Below are 27,707 nucleotides of genomic sequence, written 5' to 3' on the forward strand. Positions count from 1 at the left end.
ATTTGCCTAACATGCACAAAGTCTTGAGCTCACTTCCTCAGTATCATACACAGGAAAAACCAAAGCAGTGTTGTGGGTAAAGTAGTAGAATGCTGGCCTTGAGCAAAAGCTCAAGGACAGTGCTCAGGCCCTGAGTTCAAGCCCCAGGACTGGCAAAACAAAACAAAACAAGCCAAGACAAAACAAAACAAAAAACAACTGAAACAGAAGCTACACTGCCTTCTGCTTGCACAGGGGGAAGTGGTTTGTACAGGACAGGGAGGAGAGCTCTCCTCAACTGTGTTATTGCAGTACCCACTATCAACTGTAGTCTGGAAATATTAAATAGAAAAGTCTAGAAAGAAATAATTTATACATTATAAAAATCTTAGAACAATATATTGTTATAATTATTGTTGTTGCTCATCTCTTACTGTCCTTCACTTATAAATTGCCTTTATCACAGGTATGTATGTGTTGAGAAACAGTCACTATAAAGTTGAGTATTATTTACAGTTCAGGCCTCCACTGGAGGTCTTGGACCCTCCCCCCACCCCAACAAACACATAGGGCTAATTGGGGGAATCTGGAATCTAGGATTAAAAAGGATAGAACACAGTCATGGAGAGGAAGAAGGCAGTTGAGCTGGAAGGAATGTTTGCTATGTAAACAATATGCCTTCAGAATTACCCTACTGCTCTAGCTCTCTGGTATTAATAATTCCTCCAAAAGATAATCTGTTTCCTCCATTCAAAAACACCTCTAGAGGGTAGCAGTGTTTGAAAAGAAATGCACTCATTACCTTACTTTGGTAACTGTTATCCCCAGTTCATCACCTTTACAACAAAGAAAAAAGTATTAAAAAAAAAATCCCCAAACACCTCTAGCTTGTTCTGGGGACATCACCAAGAGACAAGATGGCTCTAGTTGCACAGCAAGGTTCACATCACAATCATTTTAGTAAGGTGAAAACATAAAATGATTCAACAATATGGGCACAAGTAAACCTGTCTGTGGCATAGCTATGGGATAGTCATTAGAAATTCCTATCACTAAGACCAGTGATATGGAAAAATACTTACATAAAGTAGAAAGAGCAGACTGTAAATGATGGGTACTAATGCCACAACAAATGAATAAAACAAAGAATAGAATACACAAAGGCATCCAAATACTTACTGAATTACAGTGGCAGGATACGGATGGTGGTTTTATTTCTTTGGAAGTACTGAGGTTTGAACTTAGGGCCTTTTGCTTGCTAGGCAGGTTCTCTACTACTGAATCATGTCTCTAGTCATTTGGGGAGTGTGCTAGTTATTTTTTTGAGAGATAATCATGTTTCCTGCCCAGGCTCATGCCTGAACTGCAATCCACCTACTTTAGGCTTCTTGTCATCACTGACATGACACCTATGTACTATCGCCCACCCTGCTTCTTCTGTTGAGATGGAGTCTCCTGGACTTTTCCACCTGAGACTGGCTTGCAACTTTGATTACCCCCAGCCTCAGCCTCCTACATAGCTGGGATGACAGGCATGAGCCACCGGTACCCAGCAATGTCTTTCCGATACCCCTCTGATGAATGGATGGGTTCCCAAACTCTACAACTGGCAACTCCACTTTGTCTAGGGAAGTTTCCATGCAGCCATGCATGGTGGGACAAGGGGACAAACTCACATACCTCCAGGAAAGCCATGGCCACGTCGTCCTCTTGTAGGAGATCTCCGTAGGTGGTGGCCCACTGCAGAACCAGGCGGATGACTCGTCTCTTATTGTTGAGGGCATAATCCATTTTCTCCTGTTCTGTACCTTGAGAAGGCTGTGCGTGGTAAGTGCCAAGGAGTCAAGGAAGAGACTCTATCATTGTATACTCAATCACTGCACACTCATTTCACTGTGCTCCTCGCAGAGGCAGAAAGTGACAGGTCCCAGCTTTAGATGGATGGAATTTCTGTCTTGGGCCTCCAAGAAAATCCCACATAAAACCCCACACAAAGCATCAATGTCCAAAGCGTAAGATCCTTGGTAGCTCCTGCTGATATGGACGTCCATGCCCTCAAGGATCCTCAGGATATCTACCAGCATACTACTTCAGGATATCTATCAGCATACTACCTCTTTGGTGGAGGGGGAGGTGATGTCATTTGCTTGTGTCTCATTTTGGGGGCCTTATCACCTCTTGTTGGGCTCCATAATTCTGCCACATGTCTATAATTCCCTTCACTATATGAATTTTGGATAAATCATTTTAAGTAGGCATCTTGTCCTACTGAGACCACACTAGTACTGAATGCATCAAGATCAAGAAAGGCCGATGGCAGAGAAACGCACTCCAATTTGGGGAGAGAAAGGTTCCAGCCCAATCAGGTCTGTGAGCCTTAGTCACTCTTCCCTCCACAGAATTTTCTCTTTTCTAGGATCCCAACCTATTTCATTAGCAATTCATGCATTAATGGCTGGTCTTTTGTGGGGGGGGGCATGTGTATTTGTGTGCGTGTGTGGCTGCAGATGTGCTACTTCTGGGGCTTAAACTTAGAACATTGTGTTCTCACTTAGATTTTTCACTCATGGCTATCACTCTACCACTTGAGCAATACATCCAGTTCTGACACTTTGCTGGTTAATTGGAAGTTTTTAATTTCATTTCTGATCTGATTTGTAACCCAGGAGTTATTCAGAAGTGTGTTGTTCAGCTTCCAAGTGATTGAATGTTTTTTGACTTTGACTGCATTGTTCAGGATTAGTCTGACTCCACTGTGGTCTGATAGAATGCATGGGATTATATCAGTCCTCTTGTATCTGCTTAAGTTTTCTGTTTGAAATATTATATGATCAATTTTGGAGTGTGTTCCATGTGCTGCTGAGAAAAATGTAAAAAGTTTCCCTGTTGGGTGGAAGACTCTGTGTATATCTGTTAAGCGCAGCTGGGCTATGGTGTTGTTTAAGTCGATGGTGTCTTTGCTTAACTTTTGTTGAATTGACCTGTTGTTTGTTGAGAGTGGTGTATTGAGGTCTCCCACTATGCTTGTGTTTGAGTCTATCTTGTTCTGTAATTCTAAGAGAGTTTGTTTGACAAATTTGGGTGCTCCCATGTTGGAGTAGTAAATATTTATAACTGTAATATTATGGGCATGGATTGTACCCTTTACTAATATATAATGGCCGTCTCTATCTTTATGTACTGATTTTACTGAGAAGTTAATTTTGTCGGAGATTAAGATGGCTACTCCTGCTTTTTTGCATGGTGCATTGGAGTGGAAAATACATTTCCATCCTTTCACTTGGAATTTGTTTCTGTCTTTGGCAATGAGGTGGGTCTCTTGGAGGCAACATATGGATGGGTGGTGTTTCTTAATCCAGTCTGCTGCTCTGTGTCTTTCGATTGGATTGTTCAGCCCGTTCACATTTAGGGAAATTATGGAGAAGTGGTCAGTGTCCATTGTCATTATTTATTTTTACTTCTAAGTTTCTTTCTCTCTCTTTTTTCCCCCCTTTTGTGTTTAGTGAATTATAGATATTCGCTTCTTGATGGGGGTTCTTGATGTTCTACAATTTGTTCTCGATTAATTAATATTTTTTGTAATGCTGGTTTAGTGTGCACATACTCATAAAACTTCTCTTTGGAGTGAAATATTCTTGTTTCTCCCTCAAATGTAAATGCTAGTTTTGCTGGATATATCAGTCTAGGTTGGCAGTTATTGGTCTTCAGGACATCAATGATGTTTTTCCAAGCTTTTCTTGCATTTAGGGTTTGCGTGGAGAGTTCTGTTGTAATTCGAATTTTTTTCACACTGTAGTATAGCTCTTTCTTTGTTTTTGCAGCATTTAAGATCAATTCCAGGGCCAGGAGTTTGGCCTAGTGGTTAATGTGCTTGCCTATGTATGTACCACATACATAGAAAAAAGCCGGAAGTGGTGCTGAGGCTCAAGTGGTAGAGCTCTAGCCTTGAGAAAGTCCAAGGACAGTGCTCAGACCCTGAGCTCAAGCCCAGGACTGGCAAAAAAAAAAAAATCAATTCCTTGGTATTCGGGTCCAGTGTCTTTACTATGATATGTCTAGATGAGTTTCTTCTAGGATCTTGCCTGTTTGGAGTCCTGAAACCTTCAATAATGTATTTTCCCTTTTGAGGTTGGGGAAGTTCTCTGCTATGATTTTGGTGAGTAAGGGTTGCATTCCTTTGTCCTAAAATTCTGCGCCCTCATCAATCCCTACTATATGAAGATTAGACTTCTTTGCTGCATCTGCCAGGTCCTGGAGTTTTCTCTGGTGGATTCTGACTGATTTTTCCAAGGTGGCGATTCTCTGTTCCAGCTTTTGTGTTTTATCTTCCATTCCTGATGTTCTATTCTCCATCTCAGTCAATCTGCTGCTTAATGCCTCCATTTTTGCTTTAAGTGTGGACATTCAGCTGATCATGTCTGCTGAGAGGGTATTGAACTTTTCCTCCACTTCTCTTTTGAATTCGAAGAGTTCCTTGGAAATTTCTTGCTTATGTTTTTGGAATTCACCCTTAATTTCTTTAGTCATTTCCAAAATCATCTCCTTGATTTGAGTCATATTTCGTGTCTCTTCAGGTGTCATTTCTTGGGATGGTGACATCTCTCTCGTCCCTTCGCTCTTGTTTCCTTTTGGGCTTTGTGTGGGACTTTGATTATTTATGTATGTTGTAATTTGTCTTTGTGCTCTCCTAGGCATCAAGAACTATTGTACTTCGTTCTGTGGTTGGTAGGTGGCGGTCTTTACTTGGATTGGGACCAGTGGTTCTGGGAATATGTGAATACCTGTGGTTCTCGGCCAAATTGATTCCTCTGCTGACTGGGTCTGAGTCTGCAGTTTTTGCGGGTGTTTGGCCTGTTCCCAGAGGCTGTGTGCTACTGCATGACTAGCTCTCAGCCCAACCAGTGGCCTCACAGTGGGCCGTGGGATGGGTCTGCATGCTTTAGTCTCAGCGGGCTGGGTGGATGGTTGGTTTTCCTTCACTATTTCCAGGGGTGGGCCCCCAGCCAAGGGTCTGCTGTTTCCAGGGGCTCTCACATAGGCCAGCTGGTGTCTTCTCTGTTCCCAAGGGTGGGGCCCAGCCGAGGACATGGGCTCCAAGGGCGGAGCCACACCTTTCTGATTCTCAGAAGGTGAGCTTGGCTACTGGTCTGCCCTTTAGTTCCCTGCTGTGTTTCCTCCGCCTTGGCCAGGAGTCTGTGACTGTGGGGGGCCCCTTAGTGTTGTCTTGCTAGGGATTCCCAGCTGGAGGATGCCCGGCTCAAGACTTGAGTGGGACAGATGCTGGCTCCTAGACTCCCGCACACCCCACCCGCTGTTGGAAGGCAGGGTCTCAGCGACCCCCACTCTCCAGATCCAGTGCCCTGGGAGAGGAACCTGTTGGGCAGGTGAGCTGGGTCACCTCTGCCCCCTTTGGTGGGGTGCTGGGTCTTAGCACTCGCCCGCCTGTCAGTCTCCGATCTATGGCCTGGGAGAGGAACCTATTGGGCGGGTGATAGCAGGGACACCTCAGCCCCCTTTGGTGAGGTGCAAGGTCTTAGCGCCTGCCCGCCTGTCAGTCTCCAGTCAATGGCCTGGGGGAGGGGGCTGTTGAGGGAAGGGACAGGATTCTAAATTCCTTGTCCCCCTGTCCTTGCCAGTCTTTCTCGGGTGGGGTGGAAGGGTCTAAGTTCTATAGCTTGCCACCAGCTCTGCTTTCCTGATGGTTTTGGGGACCCGCTGGGCTACCCGCTGGGCTACTCACTCCTCTGCATTTGGCTGTGAGCTCTGCGGTGTTAGAAAATCATTCACTCCCCTCGGATCTCAGACGCCGCCTGTGTTCCGTGTCTGGGCTTCTGCCGCTTGCTGGCCCAGTCTATGCTGGTTTCTGTGGTGGTCCAGGCAGGGCTGGCTTGGAGCCGGCAGCGAGGGGTGGGGGAGGGGTCCTCGTGTTTCGAATTCTTTGAGAAAGTTGGATGTGAGCTTTATCTGGATTTATTTTCCGGTTTGTGTCCTTCTCCGTTGCTTCTTGAGTTTGTTGTTGTGGATTTCTTAAGGTAGTTGGCTTGTGGGATTCCCTGGTTCTCTCTTTTTGTGGGAGAGAGCTAGGCAGTGTCCCTATTGTCTCGGTGCCATCTTCCTCTGCTTGCTGGTTAATTGGAGATAAGAGTCTCATGGATTTATCTGCCCAGATGAGCTTCAAACTCTTATCCTCACGTTAGCCTTTTGAGTAGCTCGCGTTATAAGCATGAGCCCCTAATCCCTAGCTGACTGATTAATTATAATTGACTTGAGGATTGGGATGGTGTATCATTTGTCTTACACCTAGCACAGTAACTTTAGACATTTTGATTATTCATGAATTGAACAAATATTTAAATGATTGATTATGCTCCTGGTTGCACTCTGGCATAGAGTACAGTAAGGAAGACATAGTAGGTACTCAATAAGCATGTTAGGTTAACTATGCCATTCCTTTCACACAATTTATAGTAGTTCTTATTATAGACAATTAGTTCATGAAATGACTTAGGATTTAAATCTATACTGTGACTCACATACAAGATACCTTGGCTGGTTAAGCTCAGCTCCATAGTCCTATGATAGAAATGCTGTTTCTTGTCTACAAGTGGCCAAACTGACATGACAACACTAGAAAATATCAAGATTACATCGCAAGAAAGTAGAACTGGTTTCAACTCCTGAATTCAGCTACTTTTGTTCCCATTATGCAACCTTCCTGCGCCTCATAGCTAGCTAGTTGCAAGACCAGCCATCTCTTAGCTTACAACCATGACTTACTAAAAAGGCACCATAGTAAGCTGCCTTGGCAGTGCTGTGAGAGTCCAGTACAGGGCCTTTCTAAAAGCACAGTAAATAATCATGATCAAGGTAAATGACAGAACCTTAAAGCAAAGGTTTACTGCATGTAAATGTGTTACAAAATGGCTTTCATAGATTGAGCAGGAGATTCATAAAAACAGAAAATTGCCCAACCTGTATTGCTACAATTCTCTGAGTCTACAATAAAAAAAGGAAGAAAGATCACTTGATGTGAGAATTATTTCTGCTCTGATTAACCCTTTGGTCTCTTGCTTGTCTCATGTATAACATGGATTTTAGTTCTCAAGAATTAGTCTTTTGTGGAAGTGGCACTATGGCTCAAGTAATAGAACAATAGCCTTAAAGTGAAGAGCTCAGGGACAGTGCCTAGGCTGAGATTTCAAGATCCACAACTGACAAAAAGAAACAAAGAAAGAAAGAAAGAAAGAAAGAAAGAAAGAAAGAAAGAAAGAAAGAAAGAAAGAAAGAAAGAAAAGAAAGAAAGAATCATTATTTTGTACCATCACCTAGCAATACCACTTGGTGAGTTACTTAATAAGCAGCTTCAGACCTTCATCCATTCATCTAAGGAATAAGAGATAGAATGAAGTCAGTTCCAGCTTTCCTTTCAGCTGCCACATTTAATAACATAAGGTAAACCACCACCCACAAACAACAGAATAAACATAGGCCGCCTTTTCACATTGCTTCTTCATGTTGCTTTGTGTAACTTGTGCTTATGTGGGGGAGGTGGTTTGAGTAGGGTTTGCCCTCATCAAAGTTCATATTCATCAAAGTCCAATGAGGCCTAAGCCTCATTCCTTAGCATAGCAGTGTGGGTATGGATGCCTTCCTTGAGGGACTGGATTCATTCTGTTGGGAAGGAATGATTCTCATTAGCGTAGGGTAGTCTATAAAGGTGGCTCCTTGGTCTACTGCCTGCCCTCCTCTGCACATGCTCACATGCCCTTCTGCTTTCTGCCATGAATAGAGTAGCAAGAATCCTCACTAAGAGCCAGATTGTGGCCACCTGACTTTGGAGTTCCAGCCTCTAGAATGCGAAGCAAAATAATCTTTCTTTTTCTTTATAAATTACCCAGTGTCTGACATTCTAGCACAGCAACAGAAAATAGATTAAAACACGTGAAAACTTGACTTACATCAAGTACTATCTTTTTGTTGTTGTTGTTGCTGCTATTTCTGAGCCACAGGAGCCAACAAGGAAGAAATGGGTAGAATAGGTGGGGCATGGGTGTGGTCTGGGGAACACGAGCCTTGGTAAGAGTCAACTAACATTCTGTAATCTATGTAGATGATGTTGTAGAGCCTCTGCTAGGCCAGCCTCACTCTCTCAACCAGTTGCTGTGAACACCCAGATGCCACTGGGAGTCCCACCATGATCCCCATTTTGGCTCCTCCTTCTAGGCATTTTCCTTCTTTTTGCTTTTCTATAGCTCAGAGAAGATGCCTGGGCATCATGATCCACACTGAAAAATATGCAAGCACCAGTTCTGATCTATCACCACCATCTTCAAAAGAATATCTCATGGTGGCCTAAATTCCTATACAAACTAGGATCTTAACCATGGTTCATGACACATGCAACATGAGTGTGAGTCACTTGCACATGACCATACCATGCAAAGGAAGTGAGGTGTTTATTGAGTTGGTATATTTAGAGCCCTTAGTCTACATTTAGATTAGTAACTGGAAAACAGGATATGTGAGTTTTTATGAAGCAAATGTATTTTCAATTAAGTGAATGTACTATTCAAAAAATAACCCAAGTGTTTTATAAATCATGAGTAAAGAAATAATTCAAATAATGAAGAGATGACTTTGAGGAAGTCATGGTGATGCACTGGGCCTGCTTCCCTGTAGCTGACCTCCTACATTCTGTTCAACACTAAGTCTTTTCTAGTTGTCTGACGCTAATGTGGTTTGAAACCCTAGGCTGGTATCCAGAGGAGATGAATCTCATTTCACAGCTTGTCTTGAAGTGGATATAAGGGGAAATGCAGTGTTCCATTTTGGAATAGCAGTGCCAGAGGTACAGTGATGAGTAATGCAGGGGGCAGCAGGATAAGAGCCTTAAATCTGCCGTGTCTCTGTGTATCAGGACAAAGACTTTCGTTGTCCTCTTTCCTCATGTAGAAATACAGGTTTGTCTACAATGAGAATGCATAGTTGGACAGATTAAAGCAATATTGTTTTGAATGTATTTCAGTGTACCAGTTTATAGGATGCCTTTGTTGATGTGATCACAACACGTAGCATACATGGGCATGCATGTGAGCACACACATGCACCCACAGAACTTGAGGAGAGACTATTTATAGATGAAGCACTGAGGAGGAAATGGGCTCAACGCTATTCTCTATGTAAACAGCAAGTTTCCCAATGCAGACAGGGCTCTTGCCTCTCCCATGCTACCCTGGTGCCAATGGTGCCTCAATGTTAGGCAACTTGCCTAATGGGAAAGAAAGATGTGTTTTCTCTTTTCTCCTCCTCTTCCCCTTCCTCCCTTCTCTCCTCTCTCCCCATTCTCTTCCTCCTTCCCTTCCTCCCATCCCTCCTCTTCTTCTGTGCTATCTAGAACTGCTGAGCACAAAAAAGACCTAAGCAGGTGTGCATGTCCCCATTCTCTATGAGCAATCTCACAGTCTCCTGGGAGACAGGACTACCCACAGCCAGAGACACGGAGAGGGGACACTTCCCTCTAACACGAATGCTAAGGATGTATTTAGTTAGTTTGGCGCTTTGGGGCTTGAGCTCAGGGCCTGGATACTGTTCCTGAGCTTTTTTGCTCAAAGCCAGTGTTCTACTACAGAAGCCACAAGCTCTGCTTCTGGCTTTTCTGTGCTTAGTTGGAGTAAAGAGTCTCACAAACTTTCCTGCCTGGGCTGGCTTGATACCAAGATCTTCAGATCTCAGTCTCCAAAATAGCTAAAATTATAGGTAGTGCTGCTCTAAGGATTGTTTCCCCTCTGGGAAAACTACTACTTTATTTCACACAATTTCCCCTTTCCCCATATAAATGTTTATTTACTGAATTGAGGTGGGGTTAATATGATTTTTATAGCTGAATCCCAAGGCCCCTCTACAGGCAAGATTTTGTTTTCTTTCTGAATTATCTAATGAATGTTCTCACTGTTGTGGTGGTGGTAGGCTCTATAGTAAGTCGTGAACTCAGGGCTTCATGTTTATTAGGCATGTTTATCTGGTGAGCCACGCTCTAGTCCTTTTGATTTTAGTTGTTTTCAGATAGGATGTCTTGTTTTTGCCTGGGTTAGCTTTGAACCTTTGTCCTTTTACCTCTACTTCCTGTGCAGCTGGGATTACAGATAAGTACCACCACACTAGACTCTTGAATTAGATTTTTTTTGTTGGTCATGGGGCTTGAACTCTAGGCCTGGGTATTGTCCCTACATTCTTCAGCTCAAGGGTAGTGCTCTACCACTTTGAATCAGATTTTTAAGAGATATGAAGAAGACTATGTGCAATTGATTGTGCTTGAAATGGTTACAAGCATAGAGAGGAGCAAAATGTTCTTACAATCTCCCCAGGGTTTGTAGAAGATCTATAGTGATGTGTGTGTGTGTGTGTGTGTGTGTATTTTTTTTTGGTCAGTCATAAGACTTGAACTCTGGGTCTGGGCATTGTCCCTGAACTCTCCAGCTCCAGGCTAGTGCTCTACCACTGGAGCCACAGTACTACTTCCTATATTTTTAACTGAATGGAACTCTTGGAACTAGAACTCGAGTTCTCATATATTCCTCCCCAACACTCCAACACTCTTTTTATCTGTCCAGGCTGTTGAACGTTGTCTAATGTTAATATTAATATTCCTCTTTTAAGGAATATATATACATATATATGTATATATATATATAGTGTAGCAGCTTCAGATTCAGGTGAGTTGTAAGTTTATTTGGGCTGAGAATGGTTTGTACACCTGTAATCCAACCACTAGAGAGGCTGAAACAGGAAGATCCCAAGTTCTAGATCAGGGAAAGCTACATAGCTAGACCCTGTCTAAAAAACAAGAAGATGATGATGATCATGATGAAGAAGTTTGTTGAAATTGTTCTAAGATGGAGAAAAATGAATGCTTGGGTGGGGAGGGTGGCGGAATTTTCAAAACAGACAAATGCGCACGTGGAAAATCAAAAAGCAATGGCTGCCACCTGACCATCCTGAGAGGCAGAGGCAGGAGCTGCTGGGCCTGGCATAGGCCATCCGCTAACCCTCTCCCCTCCTCCACTAGTTAAACAAGGCCCCACAACCAACTCACATTGTCACATATACTGCCATTCAAATTCCAGCCAGTGCTGCTGCTTCCAACCAAGATTTCCTTGAGAACAGGACTTGGGTTTTAAAGAGACTAAATCTCCAGGGTTTCTAGCCAAAGAACAGGCACACAGAAACACTGAGAGAAAAGAACAAGCCAAATGCCTTGTTTGTTGACTGACTGGCGCACATACAGTTTCATCACGTATACAATATAGCCCCTCATCCTCTTTCCCTCCCCTCCCCCCAAATCTTCAAAGGTATCCTTTCAAACCCTTTAAAATCTTTCCTAGATGACATGGCATCATCTTTTGTGAAGTTATCAAATTCAGATCAGAGATCTAGTCTAGTTCTAGTTTGCAAAGCACTCAGTGTCATGAGGTGGAGTGAGTCTATGCAACTACCCAAATATCAGGTATCAGTGTACCCTGAATTTCTTTCTGGGTATTTCAAGTACAGAGAGACTGTGATCAGTGGACTGGAGCCACTCCTTGGGCAGGGCAGCTGGGGTCTTGTGCTCAGGGCAGGCGAGGGCTGGGAGCAGACGACGGCTGTCCCACCCTGCCAACAGCAGCCTTAACATTGCATTGAGTCATTTTCTTCATGCCGGTTCTGCCGTTCAAACACTGTAATTATTTCATATATTTTTACCTAGTTATTATCTTACTCACCACAGGCACCTGTAATTTTTCTCTATTTTTTAACTGCTCATTTACTTATTCTTAATTCAGCTAATAATGGTTCCATGTATTAAAATGATCACAAGGAAAGTAAGTGAAAACCTCCTAGGATGTCGAAGCAGCAGATTCATTACAGCTTGCAACAGGGAATAAAATATTATGTATACTTTTTGCAGTAAGTACATGCTAATTATGCAGCTATTTATAAAACACTTATCAACATTCAAACTGATACTCTTCAATGTTGATGTTTCTGAAAACAACAACCCTGCTTTGCATATAAGATCAGTGCTTGCAGCTGGAAACAAACTTTGAGGGTCATCTGGCCACAGACGACAAAGCCAAAGCCCACACAATGCCAAGGTCAAAGCCAAAGCCTACACAATGCCAAGGTCCTCCCATGACTGTACATAGAAAGCAAAATTTTCAAGGGGACTTGAAGGCTTTTGATGTAGTTTCACACACATAACCTCATTTGATCTTTACAACAACCAGGTGAGTGGGTAGAGCAAATGTAATTACCCCGATTAAACACTGGGGGTTTAAGGAAGTTAAGGATAATTGCTGAGTAATGTAGCCTGTAACACACAGGACTTGAAGACAAAGCTGACTTCAGAGCTTTTACAGATTTCCCACTAGAATCTGGGGCCTCTTTATTACTTGCTTGCCTTTGGAGGGACAATCCTATATACTGGCCACTAGGTCTCCCCCTTCCCTGAATGCAAGGCCAAGTTCTGTGGTTAGACTACCAAGAGCTCCATATCCTGGGATTCCCCAGACCCCTCACCTCAGGTAAGGGCAATGATCTTTGTAAGTTCATTTCGAGAGTCTTGGTTTCCTCTCCAGCATCACAGGATCACGGTTTAGCATGAAATGAGAGAACAGGCAGCACACGTGTCTGACACACGTGAAGAACTCAGTGCACCTTCCCCACTGCCTTATGACTACCCATCTTCTGAAAATTTCTTAAATGCTGGAGAATTTTTCTGAGGTGCTGTATCTGTGGATTTTACTTGGTGATACTGTCCAGATCAACAGAAGTGGAAGCTGCTCCTGTGTTTGTGCACTACCATGCACTCTGCGCTCCCAGGAGCTCCTGAGCTCCTGGCCATTTCTCAGCACATCTCCCATTTCTTGCTCAGAATACTCTGTACTTACTGGCATTTCGAATTTGCTGTGTTCTAAAAAGTCTCTAGGGCCGGGAGTGTGGCCTAGTGGTAGCATGCTCGCCTAGCATGCATGAAGCCTTGGGTTTGATTCCCTGGAACCACATACACAGAAAAAGCTGGAAGTGGTGCTATGGCTCAAGTGGCATAGCCTTGAGTGCTAGTCTTAATCAAAAAGTGTCCAAGGACAGGCCCTGCCCCCAAGGTCAAGCTCCAGGACTGGCAGAAGAAAAACAAAAGCAAAAAACCCCCAACTCGTCATGTTTAAGCTGGGTGTGGTAGCTCATGCCTATAATCCTAGCTACTCAGGAAGCTGAGATCTGAGGATCTCGGTTCAAAGTCAGCCCAGACACTAAAGTCCATGAAAATCTTATCTCCAATTAACCTCTAGAAAACTCAAAGTGGGGTGGTGGCTCAAGGAGTAGGGCAATAGCTTTGAGCTGAAGAGCTCAGGGACAGCGCCCAAGTCCCATGACCAAAAAAATAAAGAAACAAGTAAATAAAAATAAGAATAAAAAAAAATCTCTAGTTCTTGGTACTCTCAAAGCAGCTGAGCAGCTAGGAACAAGGCCCAGGGTTAACACATTGCCTGAATTCAAATTTTCTCCTGACATTTGTATGTAATTTGGCAAATTGGCTATCTGCTCAATCCCAAATTCCCTGATTGTACAAATCAGGATTTAAAGAGTCTACACCTCATGGTGCTGCTTTGAAGTTAAGAAAATGTCTATGAAGTGCTTTGGCACATGTCTGTTAAGGCAGTTATTTTCTTCTAGGAAGAAATCACCTTCATATCATCATCAAATCATGTTTTGTTTACTGGAAACAAGCTGTTCAACTACACATCTGAGAAGGAAATGGCTCTGATGATGGTATACAAATCACTTTTCAGAATCAAAGCAGGAGGGGATGGGATGACTATTTGTCCTCTATCAAATGTTCAGTGATTAAAGAAAATAAGTCTGAAGACTATTGGTAAAATGTTAGCCTTGGCTACAGTGAGAGCCTAATGCTGCTCTAACCCTTTCATCTGCATATAAAGCAAATTTTGATGTGCATTGCTCTTTGAGAACTCTAGCCAACTTGTAAGGGCAACATTTCTAGGTCAACTTCACAGAGCTATAAATGATAGAGACCCTGTCTCAGGAACACTATGTTTGTTTCGATCTAGAGACAAATACACAAAAAGCAGTATTAGCTAAAAAACTAATGCCACACTTATACTCTATCTTTCTTGAGAAAACTAAATAAATTATTCCCATTTTCAAAGCATAATTTTTATTCACTACTAAACCAAAGAGAATTAGTAGGCTACTACAGAACATCCAACCAAATTTTCTGCCATGTCTAAATTTTTATAAGTTTAACTGTAAACCATTCACCACTTGAGATTCTTTTAGCTTCAGTGTCTATCTGTTTCTAGGTATTCACTATATCTGACCAGTATTCCCTGAATAGAACACAAACTGACAGATAGACAGATACACACACCCACATACACCCCCCCCCCACACAAGACTACTGGTCAGAGAAGATTCAGAACTGGTCTCAATGGTGATATTGTCATCATAAACTTCATGCTTTTTTTTTTAACTGTCTACTTATTTCAGTTTTATCCTAGGGTACATTTCCCTTATAGTTGAAAAGTAGTTGTTGCTAGCAATTGGGGTTACAGGCTTCCTGTGTGCTATCTTAAAGTTCAAAACGTTTTCATTTCAAAGAAGCCTCTCCTTGAATTAAATTGGCCTAGTTTAGCTTGAGCCTGCAATTTGAGAAGCAGCTGTTGGCAAGGTCAGCCAATTGCTCTGAGTGGCCAGAGTGACCACTGAAAATGGCACGTGGACTAGGGAGTCAACGACAATGTCCAATGTAAGTCACAGCTACATTACAGCTACCCTGTCACCCTCCAGACATCTCTACGGGATGCAGAATCTCAGGGAGCTACTCCTATGTCTTGCCTTGATTCCTCCTGTATATCAAATGAAATAAATGAATACAGCAGTTATTTAGCCTCATACTTGGGAAATAAGTTTTAGGTAATAAATGATGTGGAACTGTTCCTAATTGGGGAAATAATAAAAACATGGCAGGGGTTAATCAAAAATGCAGAAAAATTAAGACAATAGGAGAGTAACTTGGCAATAACCAACTAAAGGAAAATGTTTCCGAATTTATTCCAGAATTCTGGAATATTCTGCCTAAAATTATCAACAGGAATCAGTGAGAGACTAGGTAAAATTTATTCTTTTTTTGTGGCAACTGAGACTTCTTCCTTTTTGCAATGAAAATGTTTTAGGGATGTCAAAGCTTTTGCATTTAGAAAACTGGTATAGAAAAATATTTAATGGCAGAGAAAGATACTCACAAAATAGTGTTTAATGAAAGAGTGTACATAATCACAGTATGATCTCATTTTCACATTTAGAAGCATATATCTACATGTAGAGAGAAAAGACCAGAAGGATACACATACCAAACTGTTAACCCACAGTTACAACTGAGAGTTGATAGGGTTATACACAGGCTATTTTAATTTTCTTTTTAAGATTAGAGGAAAATGGAACTGACTTTTAAATGAGGATTTTTAAAAAGGACTTAAAAGGCTAGAAATGAAAAGTATAGAAATCGAACAAATATGATTTTCAGACTCATTATAAAGCACTTGTATTCAATAGGTCAGATCGTGTCCAAAGTGTATCTAATGAATAGAGAGTCTCTCATTACCACATAAAAGGCCTGCTACATTAATGTTAAACAGAATTCTACCATCTTTTCCCATGCTAAAAGCAAAATTGGAAGAGCCCTACAATGTGGATTAAGGATAGAAATAGGTGTCACTGGCTCAGGGCTCAAATCTTTTCTGTAGTAGTAATTACCTTTCTCTGAGCGAATTATAATTTTTCATTATCCCAGTGTATTGATTTGGAAAATGAGTGGCGAAAAATAATGATTTCTCTACAGAGCTTCTATGAAAAGTCAGAGACGTTAAGTGCTTTAAAACACAAAGTGGCTCACTATCGGATTGTGGCTACGTAATTTCCTATTCTCATATCCTACTTGAAAATGTAGGGGTAATGCACTCATCCGGTTTCACATCCTATACCCCGCTGCCGTGGGAGTACTGCTACACAGTGTACTTGCGGGGTTGCCTGTTCATCACCAAGTGGTCACTTGTTTGATACACTATCTGTTTTCCTTGGCAGGCAGTCTCTGTGAACTATGCCGGAAAGTACTTTGCCTCCTGTTGGTCAAGATGTCAAGTGACCACAAGGTCAACTTGACCCTATTTCCCAAGGATGTGGGAAAGAGGTGAGGAAGGGCCCAAGAGGTCTGGAGTAGAGAGACCCCAACAGTAAGGCCCCAGGCTCCATTCTAAGGCCTGAGATTTCCAAGGATTTCTACAGTGGTCATATCTGAGTTGCCCTACCACCTTCTGATGAATCATCACTTTATATCTTAAGTTGGACAGTTTATGTTGCTTATGACCAGAAAAACCTAGCTTATGTAGGGATCCTATGTATATCACCTTCTGGAGGGAAAAAGATGACTGTGATACAGAAGCACATACTCAGATGTGACTTTGGGGACAGAGCCCTCCTTTTGCTTGCAGGACATGGGCTAGCTTCCTGGGGTGTCCCCTCCCCACATCCTGAACATTACAAACAGTAATTCCTGCTGAAACTCTGTTTCCACCCAGTATCTAAGAATTAGACTAGTGCTGTTTCACGTGGTAGGCACCACGATACCCATGTGCCTGTGGAAGTTTAAATTCATGAAAACAGTTCCTCACTGTTCAGAGTTTAAATCACTTCTGGGTTAGCATAAACATACAACATTTCCATCACAGTGAAAAGCTCTACTGGGCAAAACTGGCTGGACTAGTCCACAGGCCCGAAGCCTCTTCTTGATTATTAGCTCAGAACCCGGCTGGGAGAGGGCCTTCTCATTGGTGCCCCGAGTTTTCCAAATGAATCTTCAAAAGTAGGCCCGTAAGGGCCTTGCACACTGGTAGAAACTATTAAAATGGGAAGTGAATTTTTTTAGGAACATGCCTAGAAAATCACCCGGAGACTTTCAGGATAGAGAGACATCTACATGACACTTTATCTAGTTTTAAATGGCCTATGTGGTTTTATATGTTGTCAAGAGATATTCTAAAGCTCCAATTCAAGGTTTAAAAAGTCACTACACATTTCCATTTCAACAAACTTCTAAAAAAAATACATTCTAAAGGAAACAAAGGGCGGATTCCAGGCTGACTTGATGACTCTGCCACTTGCCTTGGGTTTCTTGTCTTTCTTCCTCCTATCAGTATTTTATGCCCATCTGGTCTAATTGGGTGTGGCACAGACACAAAAGTCAGGAATCTGAAGGTTCTCAAATGAGTCTTGAAGAAAGCTAGCTACTAAGTAAAGAAATCAGAATTTTTAGAAAGCACAAGCTTAGTGTTGGGGCCTTGCTCATGTTCCCATGATCAATATGCAGGCCACTGAAAAATAAGAAACCTGAACTCGGCAGTAGTTTTCATTTTCCTTCTAACAAATCTCAAAGGTCTAATAATGATCAACACGTATGGAGTTTAAAAAGAGTGCAGAGAGTTCCTGAATTGTGTTAATTTTACTTGAGAAAAAACTGAACATGAGCCAGAAAGTATACATAATATATGGAAGTCTCATTAGGCTGTCATTTCTTGGAAATATAGTTTCCAGACAAATAAATACCCTCATCTTGCTTCTGCAGCTCCCTCAGAGTAACATGCTCAACCCAAGTCTCCCATTAGCACACATTCTGCTGACTTCAAAGAGGATTATAGGAGAGCAAAAAAATGAGAATCTGGTAGAGCAATTACAATTGTAAAAAAGAAAACCATGTAATGTAACCCTTCTATTAATTACAATAAAAATATATGGAAAAAAACCATGCTGATATTGATTGAATTATTAAAAAAAAAGGAGGAAGGAAATAAGAAAAAAGGAAGGAAGGAAGAAGGGAGGGAGAGTGGGAAGGAGTCAAGAAGGAGAAAAGGAAGGGAGAGAGAGGGAGAAAGGAAAGGAAGGGAGGGGAGGAGAGGGGCAAGGAGAGGAGGAAAAGAAAGGAAATGGAAAAGAAAGGAGAAGGAGAGGAAGGAGGGAGGGGAGGGGAAAGGGAAAGAAAGAGGGGGGGGGACAGGATTCTCTCAATGTATTTGATTCCTCAAAAAGTCCAAAGTATTTGGGGAGACTAAATCTCCGTTGCTTTTAAAATACAACTATTTAATAATATACTTTCACATGCTTCCCAAAGTGGAAGTAAAACATAATAGTCACTTCTTTTATTCATCTTAACATTTTCTGAATGGTCTCTCTGTGCCAGATATGGTTTATCACTTGGGTGATTCTAAACACTGTTGAGAAGTGTGGAGCTGTCTAGAGGAACTAACTGTCTCCTTGGCATTTTACTTTTTCTCTGTGGGCTTTTAAGACAATGTGACAATGATGAAGACTAGCAACAGAGGGAGCAATGCGTGGCTCTGGAGGAGACGAGGGAGTATGCTGGGATGAATGCAAAAGCAGTTACCTGACAGGGCACCTGTTATTTATCCCTGCAGGTGAGCAGTGGCTAATATGGCAACTCAGAGGAAGAGCCTAGGCAGATAGATCACAGTCTTGCCAGGCAGCCTGTGAAAAGACACAGTCTTTCTTTCAAGGCTAACAACAGTCCAGATCTTTGTCCACCTTCTTCTTCCCAGCTCTGTGTATTCTTCCCAGCAGCACCCTCGTTTGTGAGGGCTCTGGTGTGAGTATAATTTATCTCTTTTGGAACTCAGGTTGTGATCCCGATGTGAGGGTGTTGAGAGGGAAGGACACTTTTAAGAAGTGAATTCACTGCTACCATTCACTACCCTCGTGAACGAATTAAGGGGCTGAGGGATAGAGTGAAGGGGTTCCCGTGAGAACGGGCTGTTAGAAGTCAAAGCTGCCCTGGGTGTTATGCATGGCTCCTATGCATGCTTGCTTGCCCTTCTGTTTTCTTCCATGTGGCAACATAGCTCGAGGGCCCTGCCACTTGCACTGCCCCCATCTAAGGCTTCCACCTTCCAAAGCATATGCCAAATTAACCTTCATTCTCTGTAAGTTATCTAGTCCCAGGTATTTTGTGAGTGCAACAGAAAATCGACTGAGATACTGAGGGAAGGGGGTTTACATTTCAGGAGGTTAGGAAGTTAGAAATTCTTGAAGCAGGCACGCTTAAAGAACTGGAGTCTGAGGGGAAAATGCTGGGCTTGCCTAGAGTTGGGTGAAGAGCACACACGGTCTGCCCATGACTTACCTTCCCAGGAAATGAGGATGGGCTGGGCACCCGTGCAATGTCTTCTAGGGAGCAGAGACTTACCACAACAAAAGGATATTGGGCCACCAGGGCTGGGCAAAGCTGAGTATTTGGCATAAAAACACAGTGCATCATAACAAAGTCGTTTAAAATGGAATCTGGAAGGGAAACAGAAAAGGAAGTGAGGTTCTTGTGAAATCATTAGGAAGGGTGGTGCATCTATTCCTCTGCTCTTGTCCCCTGGTTCTTCCGGATCCGTTCAGGGATGATGGTGCTGTACTTGAACACACCTCATAAGAAAGAGGATCAGGGCTGGGATATAGCTCAGTGGCAAAGTGCTTGCCTAGCAAGTGCAACGTCTGGGGGTTCGATGCCCAGTGCCAAAAAGAAAAGACAAAAAAAAAATACAGTTAAAAAAATAGTATCACTAGAACCCAGGATCAAGCTGCAAAAGTGTACTATTTTCAAGAGACAACTTTGTAGGAATGCATTTCTTACTTTCGGCACAAAGAACTCTTTGTTTGTTCATTGTTGGAGAGGGAACCTAGTGCCATATGAATGCTAGGAAAGTTCTCTACCACTGAGCTGTATTACCAGCCTGGATTTTTTTTAATGATTCTAGAAATGTTACCAGGACTTAAGGCCTTGCTAGGAAAGTACTCTATTACTTGAACCATGCCTCCAGTCCTTTTGCTTTTGTTTTACTTTTCAGATAGTATCTCATGTTAACCTTGCCCAGGATAGTTTTAAACACAATTCTCCTGTTCCTACTCCTATGGATCCTAGACTACAGGTACATACTACCATGTCAAGCTATAGGTTAAGATAGGGTCTTGCTAACTTTTTTCCAGGCTGACCTCAAATGGTGGCATTACAGTCATGTACCACGATGCCTGCCTATTTTTTTGGGGGGGGGGTGGTCATGGGGCTTGAAGGCTCAAGCCTAGCACTCAACCACTTGAGCCACAGCACCACTTTTAATTTTCTGGTGGTCAATTGGAGACAGGAGTCCTATGGGACTTTCATGCCCAGGCTGGCCTTGAACCTCACCTCAGCCTCCTGAGTAGCTAGGATTACAGGCGTGAGCCACAACCGCCTGACCCCTAACTTTCTATAAAAGCATATATAATTAAAGAGTCCCATAAGGGCAATTCCATATGAAGAATTACTTGATGGCCATTTCTTTCTCCATTTCTTTTCTTTTTCCTTATCTTTGGTTTTACTTCCTATTTCTAGAAAGAACAATGAAAGTTGAAGAGTTAATAGAGCTAGGAAAAAGCAACAAGCAGGTAGGGAAGGTAGAGTATTGGTGGGGATGCTGAGGGATGGTGACAGTGCAAGCAGCCACGGCCTGAGAACAGGACTTGGAGAATGAAACTATGCCTGCCACAGCACAAAGGGCGGCTTGTGTTTAGAACTATTTTGTAGGGATTAGGTGTCAAGCCCAAATGAAAGTATCCTTTGCCTCATCGAGTATAATGATTCTTTATTGTATAAGCAACTCCATCTAGATATATCCCAGATTCCCCCCCTACCTTTTTGTCAAAGCTTTTAGGGGTGGCCTTGGGCTGCTATCCTCCTACCATATCTCCCATGCAGTGGAAATTAGAGTGTGAACCTACACACCTAGCTTGTTTGTTGAGCTCAAGTCTAACTAACTTTCTTGAGGCCTCAAACTGGCCTTTCTTGTGAGCTGGCCTCAAACTGGGTTCCTCCAATTTCTATCTCTCAAGTAGTTGGGATTCTAGGTATCAACCACCACACTGACTCTAGTTTTCTTTTTAAGAAGCAGTAATCTGGGGCTGGGAATGTGGCCTAGTGGTAGAATGCTTGCCTAGCATGCATGAAGCCCTGGGTTCCATTACTCAGAACCACAGAAACAGAAAAAGTCAGAAGTTGTGCTGTGACTGAAGCTGTAGGGTGCTAGCCCTGAACAAAAGTAGCTCAGGGACAGTCCCCAGGGCCAGAGTTCAAGCCCTAGAAATGGCAGAAAGAAAGAAAGAAAGAAAGAAAGAAAGAAAGAAAGAAAGAAAGAAAGAAAGAAAGAAAGAAAGAAAGACAGACAGACAGACAGACAGACAGACAGAAAGACAGACTATGCTTTCAGGGATCATTTCTATAGTATTTTATTTTTTTATTTGAAATAGGAAATGGAAGGGGAAAACAAGATGATTGGGAGGGGGTGGGGGGAGAGAAACGGGAACATACACATGAGAAGGGGTATCAATGTGCAAGAAGTAATGCACCTACTACCATATGAATGTAACTGTAACCCCTCTATACATTGTCCTGACAATAAAACAAGCAGAAATCTAGTTTCCACATCTCTAATAGGTGATCTTTTTTTAAAAAAATTGTTTTAGAGGAAAATGATATTTGCTCTTTATGAGCAGTAAAGATCATATAGGTCTTTCTGTAGAAACTGTAGTTTCTAATATATCAGAATCCTTTTGGGTTAATACTTCCCTTAGATAAGGTGCAATTTATGGCATTATATAGTGAATTACACTGTGGACAAATAGTTAATCATGGGAGAAGAATCACCTACCCTTCTCCTAACCTTCATTCGAGGTGATCCGTAAAGCTTCCCAAATAGCCCCACAGTGGTTTCTCTACTTTCCACACAGAGGAAGGTTTTTATTCCAGAAGAGCTCTTATTACCTTCTTCAGGTTCAAACATCTTCGGCCACTCATTTGCATTTATGACCATCTCTGGGTTGTACCCCAAATTCTAAGACCTTCCCTCCCTTTCCACCTGTGTTTGTGATAGAATTGCAAAGAGCTGACCCCGAGTTCTTCCTTGCTTACGTCAGAGTGAATGTTTCATGCCATCTCTAGCTCCCAGTCACCAGTCTTCCCTCAGGGCCACTTCCCAGGTACCCTTGCTCTTTCCATGCCCCTGTAACCCAGAGCACATTCTGCCCGACGTTCAGGTCATGCATAACAGACTGTAAGCTTCCTGAGGGAAGAAGAAAGGGAGGGAAGGGCAACCCCTTGTTCACACTGCCTAACCCTCACAGCTTAGCACTGCCCAATACTCGGCAAACAGCTGTAGCCAGCAGATGTGGCTTTTGTATCTACTATACCCCAATTCATTGGCTGATTAATATAAATCTTATATAATTGGTTTATAAAATAATAGGCTTGAAGGAGGTCATGCCTGCAATCCGAGGTGGTGCCCATATTTGTAATCCTAGCTACTCAAGAGCTAAGATCTGAGGTTCAAGGTCCATGAGATTCTTATCTCCAAGTAACCAGCAAAGAGCTGGAGGTGGCACTGTGGCTCAAGTGGTAGAGTGTCAACCTTGAACAAAAAAGTCAAGGGAGAACACAAGGCCTTGAATTCAAGTCCCAGTACCAGGAAAAAGAAATTCTGATCTCAATGCATTGCATTTTATCCTTCCAAAAAGATATATTGTAGTGATAACATCAAGTGCCTCCAAATGTGACCTTATTTAGAAAGAGGGTTTTTACAGACATTGCAAGTTAACAGGCAAGCATGAATGTGGCTGCGATCAAGCGTGCCTGGTGACCTTACAGAATGGGCTACAGGACACAGAGACAGATGTGCACAGGGGACCACACCAACACAACAGAAGAGGCAGAGATGAGCTGCATGAGTAGGAGAGGGTGCAGCAAGGAGCTGGGGGGAGGCAGGGCATGGGCGTCCTGTCAGCACTGCCTGCACCTCACACCTGAGGTCTCCAGAATGGGAGATAGCAAATGCCATCATTTGTGCTGCCTCAGCTCAGCTGGTGCTTTTTGTTACAGCCACTGCAGGAAACCAATACAGGCATTTAGATATACTGTGGATCAGGAATCTAGAACCACAAAGAACCATTTTGCTCTCAGTTGGAACAAGGAGGTGCCCTTTCTGCAGCTTCAGATGCCCCATGCAATAAGTGATAACCAAGGAGGTATCTTTGTCCGGGGGAAATGAATTGGTGACATAAGAGATGCCTGTGGACAGCCACTCCTCAGGTGTGTGGGTGAAACCAAGGCGTGACAGAGCACAGATGGGCACACAAGGGACAGAGTCAGATCTATGGCTCTGTTTGTGCCACACATGGATACTTTCTCCTCCCTCCCTTCCTTTTTAGCACCATGAGGTTTGAACTCAGTCCTTTATAAGTTTACAAGGTCAGTGGTCTACCACTTGTTATGAACAGATTCTTGTATTTCATTAGTTCTGGCCTGCGTCATGATTTTCTTATTCTATTTCCCTGTGAGGTTGGGATGGCAGGCACACACTACTAGACCCAGCTTTGTCTCAGTTGACATGGAGTCTAATGAACTTTTTGCACAGCGGCCTTGAACCAGGATTCCTGCCACTTCCACCTCCTGAGTGGCTAAGATGATGAGTGTAGGTCACTGAACACAGCTGATACTTTAGCAATACATATCACCTCCTTTGAAAATGGCAGTGACAATACGCAGAGGGAATAAATTGGTATTTTAAAAAAGAAACATTAGGGCTGGGAGTTTGGCCTAGTGGTAGAGTGCTTGCCTAGCATGCATGAAGACCCGGGTTTGATTCCTTGGTACCACATACATAGAAAAAAGCTGGAAGTGGTGCTGTGGCTCAAGTGGTAGAGCTCTAGTCTTGAGGAAGCCCAAGGACATTGCTCAGGCCCTGAGTTCAAGCAAAAAAAAAAAAAAAAAACCAAACCCAGCATCAATGCTCTTCATGGTCCAGTGGATATACAAACCTGTTCTGTGTGCATACCTGTTGCTTCGTTTAAAGCTGGCTCAAGGCGAATTGTTTCTAGAAAATGCTCTAAAATTTTTTCAGGTGTTCCTGACATCACAGTATACCTGGATAAGAAATAAACCATTCTTAGTTTTTTTTTTTCCAAAAATGGGCAAATGTCAATTAAAAACATTTTCCTTATGTAATATATTTTTAAAAAATCTGAAATCCCAGGGAGAATGTAAATTGCACTTGTGGCCGATATATTCTCCATGCCCACTATAGAAAAATCAACAATGCAAGCAGTTATTTAAAATACTGTTTCCCCCCCCCCCCACAGGGAACTACAGTAAAGCTCTTGGAGAACATCTTAAGCAGGCTAGAAACTAAGGAATGTCGGCCTTGTTCTGAAGGGAAATGGAAAGGAACATATAAATCGCAGGGCAGGGCAGGGCAGGCCAGGGCAGGGCAGGGCAGGGCCCCTGTGTGTGGTTATCCATATATGGGTGATTTGTAGCAAAATTTCAGTCCCCTGCCTATTTGTGGAATATTCTCTTTTCCAACTGTACACTGGTATGTGCTTCGAAAATGCAGCTAATAATAAAATAAGAGAAAAGAAAAGAAAACTTCACATCGCAATGAGCAAAACTCCAGCTGCATCAGGAATAGGAAATAAATCAGCATTAGGCAAAATATGCATAATTAATTTCATTGTGAAATATAAATTATTTGAGGGAAGCTGGCAATAGCTGAGTACAGGAGATCCATCCAGTGTTCTTTCTAATCTGCAGTGGAAATTTTTCTCTTTAAATTGAATGTAAGTGGTTTCAAAGTCCTAGTCAAGACAGTGAGAAGCAGTTCATGGAAGCTACAGGCAAAGTACACAAAGCTGATTCTGGGTGCTTCTCTTCTGGAACTTAAGACTCTTCTTTCCTGCTTGGCATTTTCTTGAAAGCAAATGACAGGAAAGAAAAGCCAAGAAGGAAAAGACCATTCTCTAATGTTCAGAAAGCAGGGGTAGAATTTGCCTCTTGCTGACTCAGCAGTATGTTTCTTTGACTGTTTGAGGCCTTGTAGGAGAGACTTTAAGATCTCAAGAATTTCTGTAATAAGTGAAACCTCCAGGTCTTTCCTCCTGCTAAAATACAAGTGCAGAGACATGTTATTATAGAACCCCAAGCGTGGGAAAATAGGGTGACTGGGGCAACCCTAGGGATTGGATAAGGAACAAAAGTAGCCTATTTGGAGTGTAGCCAATGGCTGAATTATTCTTTGAATTCATACACAGATTCAAAAGGAAGCTAAGGAGTTCAGTTTTTGAGGAAATCCAGCTTTGGAACTTAGTGGAGAGGAAAGAAATACCAGGAAACATAATCTACTTGAATCTCTAAAATATGATTTCTTTCTCAATTAAGGCAGCTGACAATGGTTCCTCTCTATTGGAGGTAATGAATGTTGGAGGCAAGGACTATCTGCAAGTGATGCCCAGTGCTTCAGTGGAGAATTCTGCTCAGCTCTTGTAGTCATTCCTGGAATATGTGCTTCTTTGAGCACAATCCCAGCAGAGGTAGCACATAGCCACATTCATTGGGAAGTGGGTTGGAAAGAACACTCCACATCTGTCCAGTGCTTCCTATGTCCCAGACTAGGTGGGCTCGGACTGAGATTTATTCCTGCCAATTAAATATTCTCATCCTCTATAGGTGCAGAAAATACTCAGAAGTGTGTGTGTGTGTGTGTGTGTGTGTGTGTGTGTGTGTGTGTGTGTGGTGTGGAGGGGAGGATTCATTGAGCCTAAGTCAGAGTTAGTGAAGGGAAGAGTTCTGGTGTGAGCCTTCAGAAAACAAGTGACATCCACAGGATGTTTTTGCCTAGATAGAAAGATGCTCAGAACAGAGAACAAAAGTCTACCTTCTTACAGTCATTTCGAACAGTCAAACCTTGTCATTAAGAACCTTCCTCTTAAGACAGCCTTTTCTGTTTGGTTAGTTTTCAAATAATAATTTATATTTGTATGAGTCTAAATTAATTTTTCTTCAGGTGAAAACTTTCTGGTAAAAACAGATCTGTCTATTTCTTCATGTGGCATTGGCGAACTGCTCCCAAATTATAAGCTTTACAGTCAGCAATGCTGATGGATAGATCAGTTTGACATTTGTTCCCTGCATGGGAAGAGTTTAGTTCTGCTAGCACGTGGAGGGTATTCTGGTATTCTTTGATTGTATTTCTCTTGGCTAGAGTATTAAATCTGGACAAAACGAATGAAGACTGAAACCCCACTAGTCAGAAAGTTGTGCCTGCCTGGCTGGTGAGACACCCCATGAGATCTTTCTTTGGCTATCAGACTCCCTCTAGTGGTGTAGCCACATGGCTTTCCTACTCAGCCTCTAAGTTCACAGAAGACTCAGGAGCTGGCATTCCTTTAGGGCAAGGGAACTCTGGAAAGGGAGGGTTACAAGCTTTTGGCTATATCAGCCTGTGATCTTGAGGTTTCAGATCTGGATAAACCACACCACTTTATAGTTTAATTTTGTGCTGGACACTGCCAGAAGCCTACTGCTTGACCTCTGTTTAAAGCAAGGTCAAGAGCTCTTGAGGCCAGACAGCCTGGCTCTTGTCAGTTTACTGCACGGAAGAGGCATGGCAGGTCAACTCAAGCCACCTCACTTGGGCACATTACATAAGTGGCAGCTTGTTTTTCACTTGTGATGGGGGAGAAAGTTTCCCTAACACCAGGTCTCCAAATGAAGAGTCTTCTATCAGTATCTAGAAGAAAAAAAAGTGAGGGGGCGGGCAGGGGATTTAGAGAGAGGAAGAGAGAGTAGGGAAAGACCATTTCCTTACAACAAGAGTAAAAGCAATAGCAATGGGGAAACAGGAAGAAAAAGCAACACAATAGCAAAACAGAAAGGGTCTTTCCAAAGTTTAAGGCCTCCTCTTTTCTTACTGAACCCACATAACAGGAGGACAAACAAAATGGCCAGTACTTAAGCATGCCACAGAATGTGGCTGCCTTGTGACTGACATTTCAATGGTCAATTTCAGATTGGGTTACTTGGGCAGATTCACCAGTTTGGGAAGGCTAAAATGTATACAGAAACTCTTCTGTATTTCTCACAGGAAAAAGTGATCCAGAAAACTAACATTATTGACACCAATGTGGTGTCATATCTGAGCTCCAAAAGGACAAATTTTTAATTGTATTTTATTGTCGGGGTAATATATAGAGGGGTTACAGTTACATTCGTCAGATAATGGGTACATTATTTCTCGAACCTTGATACCCCTTCTCATGTTTTTGTCCCCCTTTCCCTCCTCGCCACCCCTCCCAATCATCTTGTTTTTCCCCCTCCCTTCCCTATTTCAGATAAACAAATAGACATATATACAACAAACCAGGTAACAAAGTCAGATACAGTAACCACATGAGATTAACCATAAGTGGAAAAAAAGAAAAGAAATAACTTCACATAGTACAAAAATAAACCTCTTGTTTCCATATCCTAGAGTTCATTTAATCTCATCCTATATGATCATATGTACATAGCTTTTGAGCTAGTATGATCCTCTGCTAGGAGAATCCTAGATGTGTACTAATTATTACAAATGAGGGAAAACATTGAGACTATGTTCCTTTGGGTCTGGCTTACTTCATTTAATATGATTTTTTCCAAGTTTTTCCATTTCCTTATGATTGGAGCAATGCTATTCTTTCTGATGGCAGCATAGAATTCCATTGTATATAAGTACTGCATCTTCTTAATCCAATCATCTACTGTGGGGGGAGGGGGCATC

General features: G+C 42.4%; 1 protein-coding gene and 1 pseudogene across 2 annotated transcripts in view; one reads left to right on the top strand and one right to left on the bottom strand.

The window, feature by feature from the left end:
* The window catches only part of Rapgef4 (Rap guanine nucleotide exchange factor 4), a 303,371-nt gene that overhangs the window by 39,914 nt on the left and 235,750 nt on the right, over window positions 1–27,707 (bottom strand). For both annotated transcript variants that reach the window (XM_090342624.1, XM_090342623.1), the window contains 3 exons: window positions 23,949–24,037; window positions 19,302–19,380; window positions 1,660–1,810 (listed from right to left, as the gene is read on the bottom strand). In XM_090342624.1, the coding sequence (XP_090198750.1) occupies window positions 1,660–1,810; window positions 19,302–19,380; window positions 23,949–24,037 (319 nt within the window). The remainder of the gene's footprint in view (window positions 1–1,659; window positions 1,811–19,301; window positions 19,381–23,948; window positions 24,038–27,707) is intronic.
* Window positions 21,314–21,487, top strand: LOC150056201 (small nucleolar RNA U3; annotated as a pseudogene).

Source organism: Megascapheus bottae, chromosome 12, assembly GCF_031878675.1.
Source record: "Megascapheus bottae isolate mThoBot1 chromosome 12, mThoBot2.hap1, whole genome shotgun sequence".
In the NCBI taxonomy this organism is placed as follows: Eukaryota; Metazoa; Chordata; class Mammalia; order Rodentia; family Geomyidae; genus Megascapheus; species Megascapheus bottae.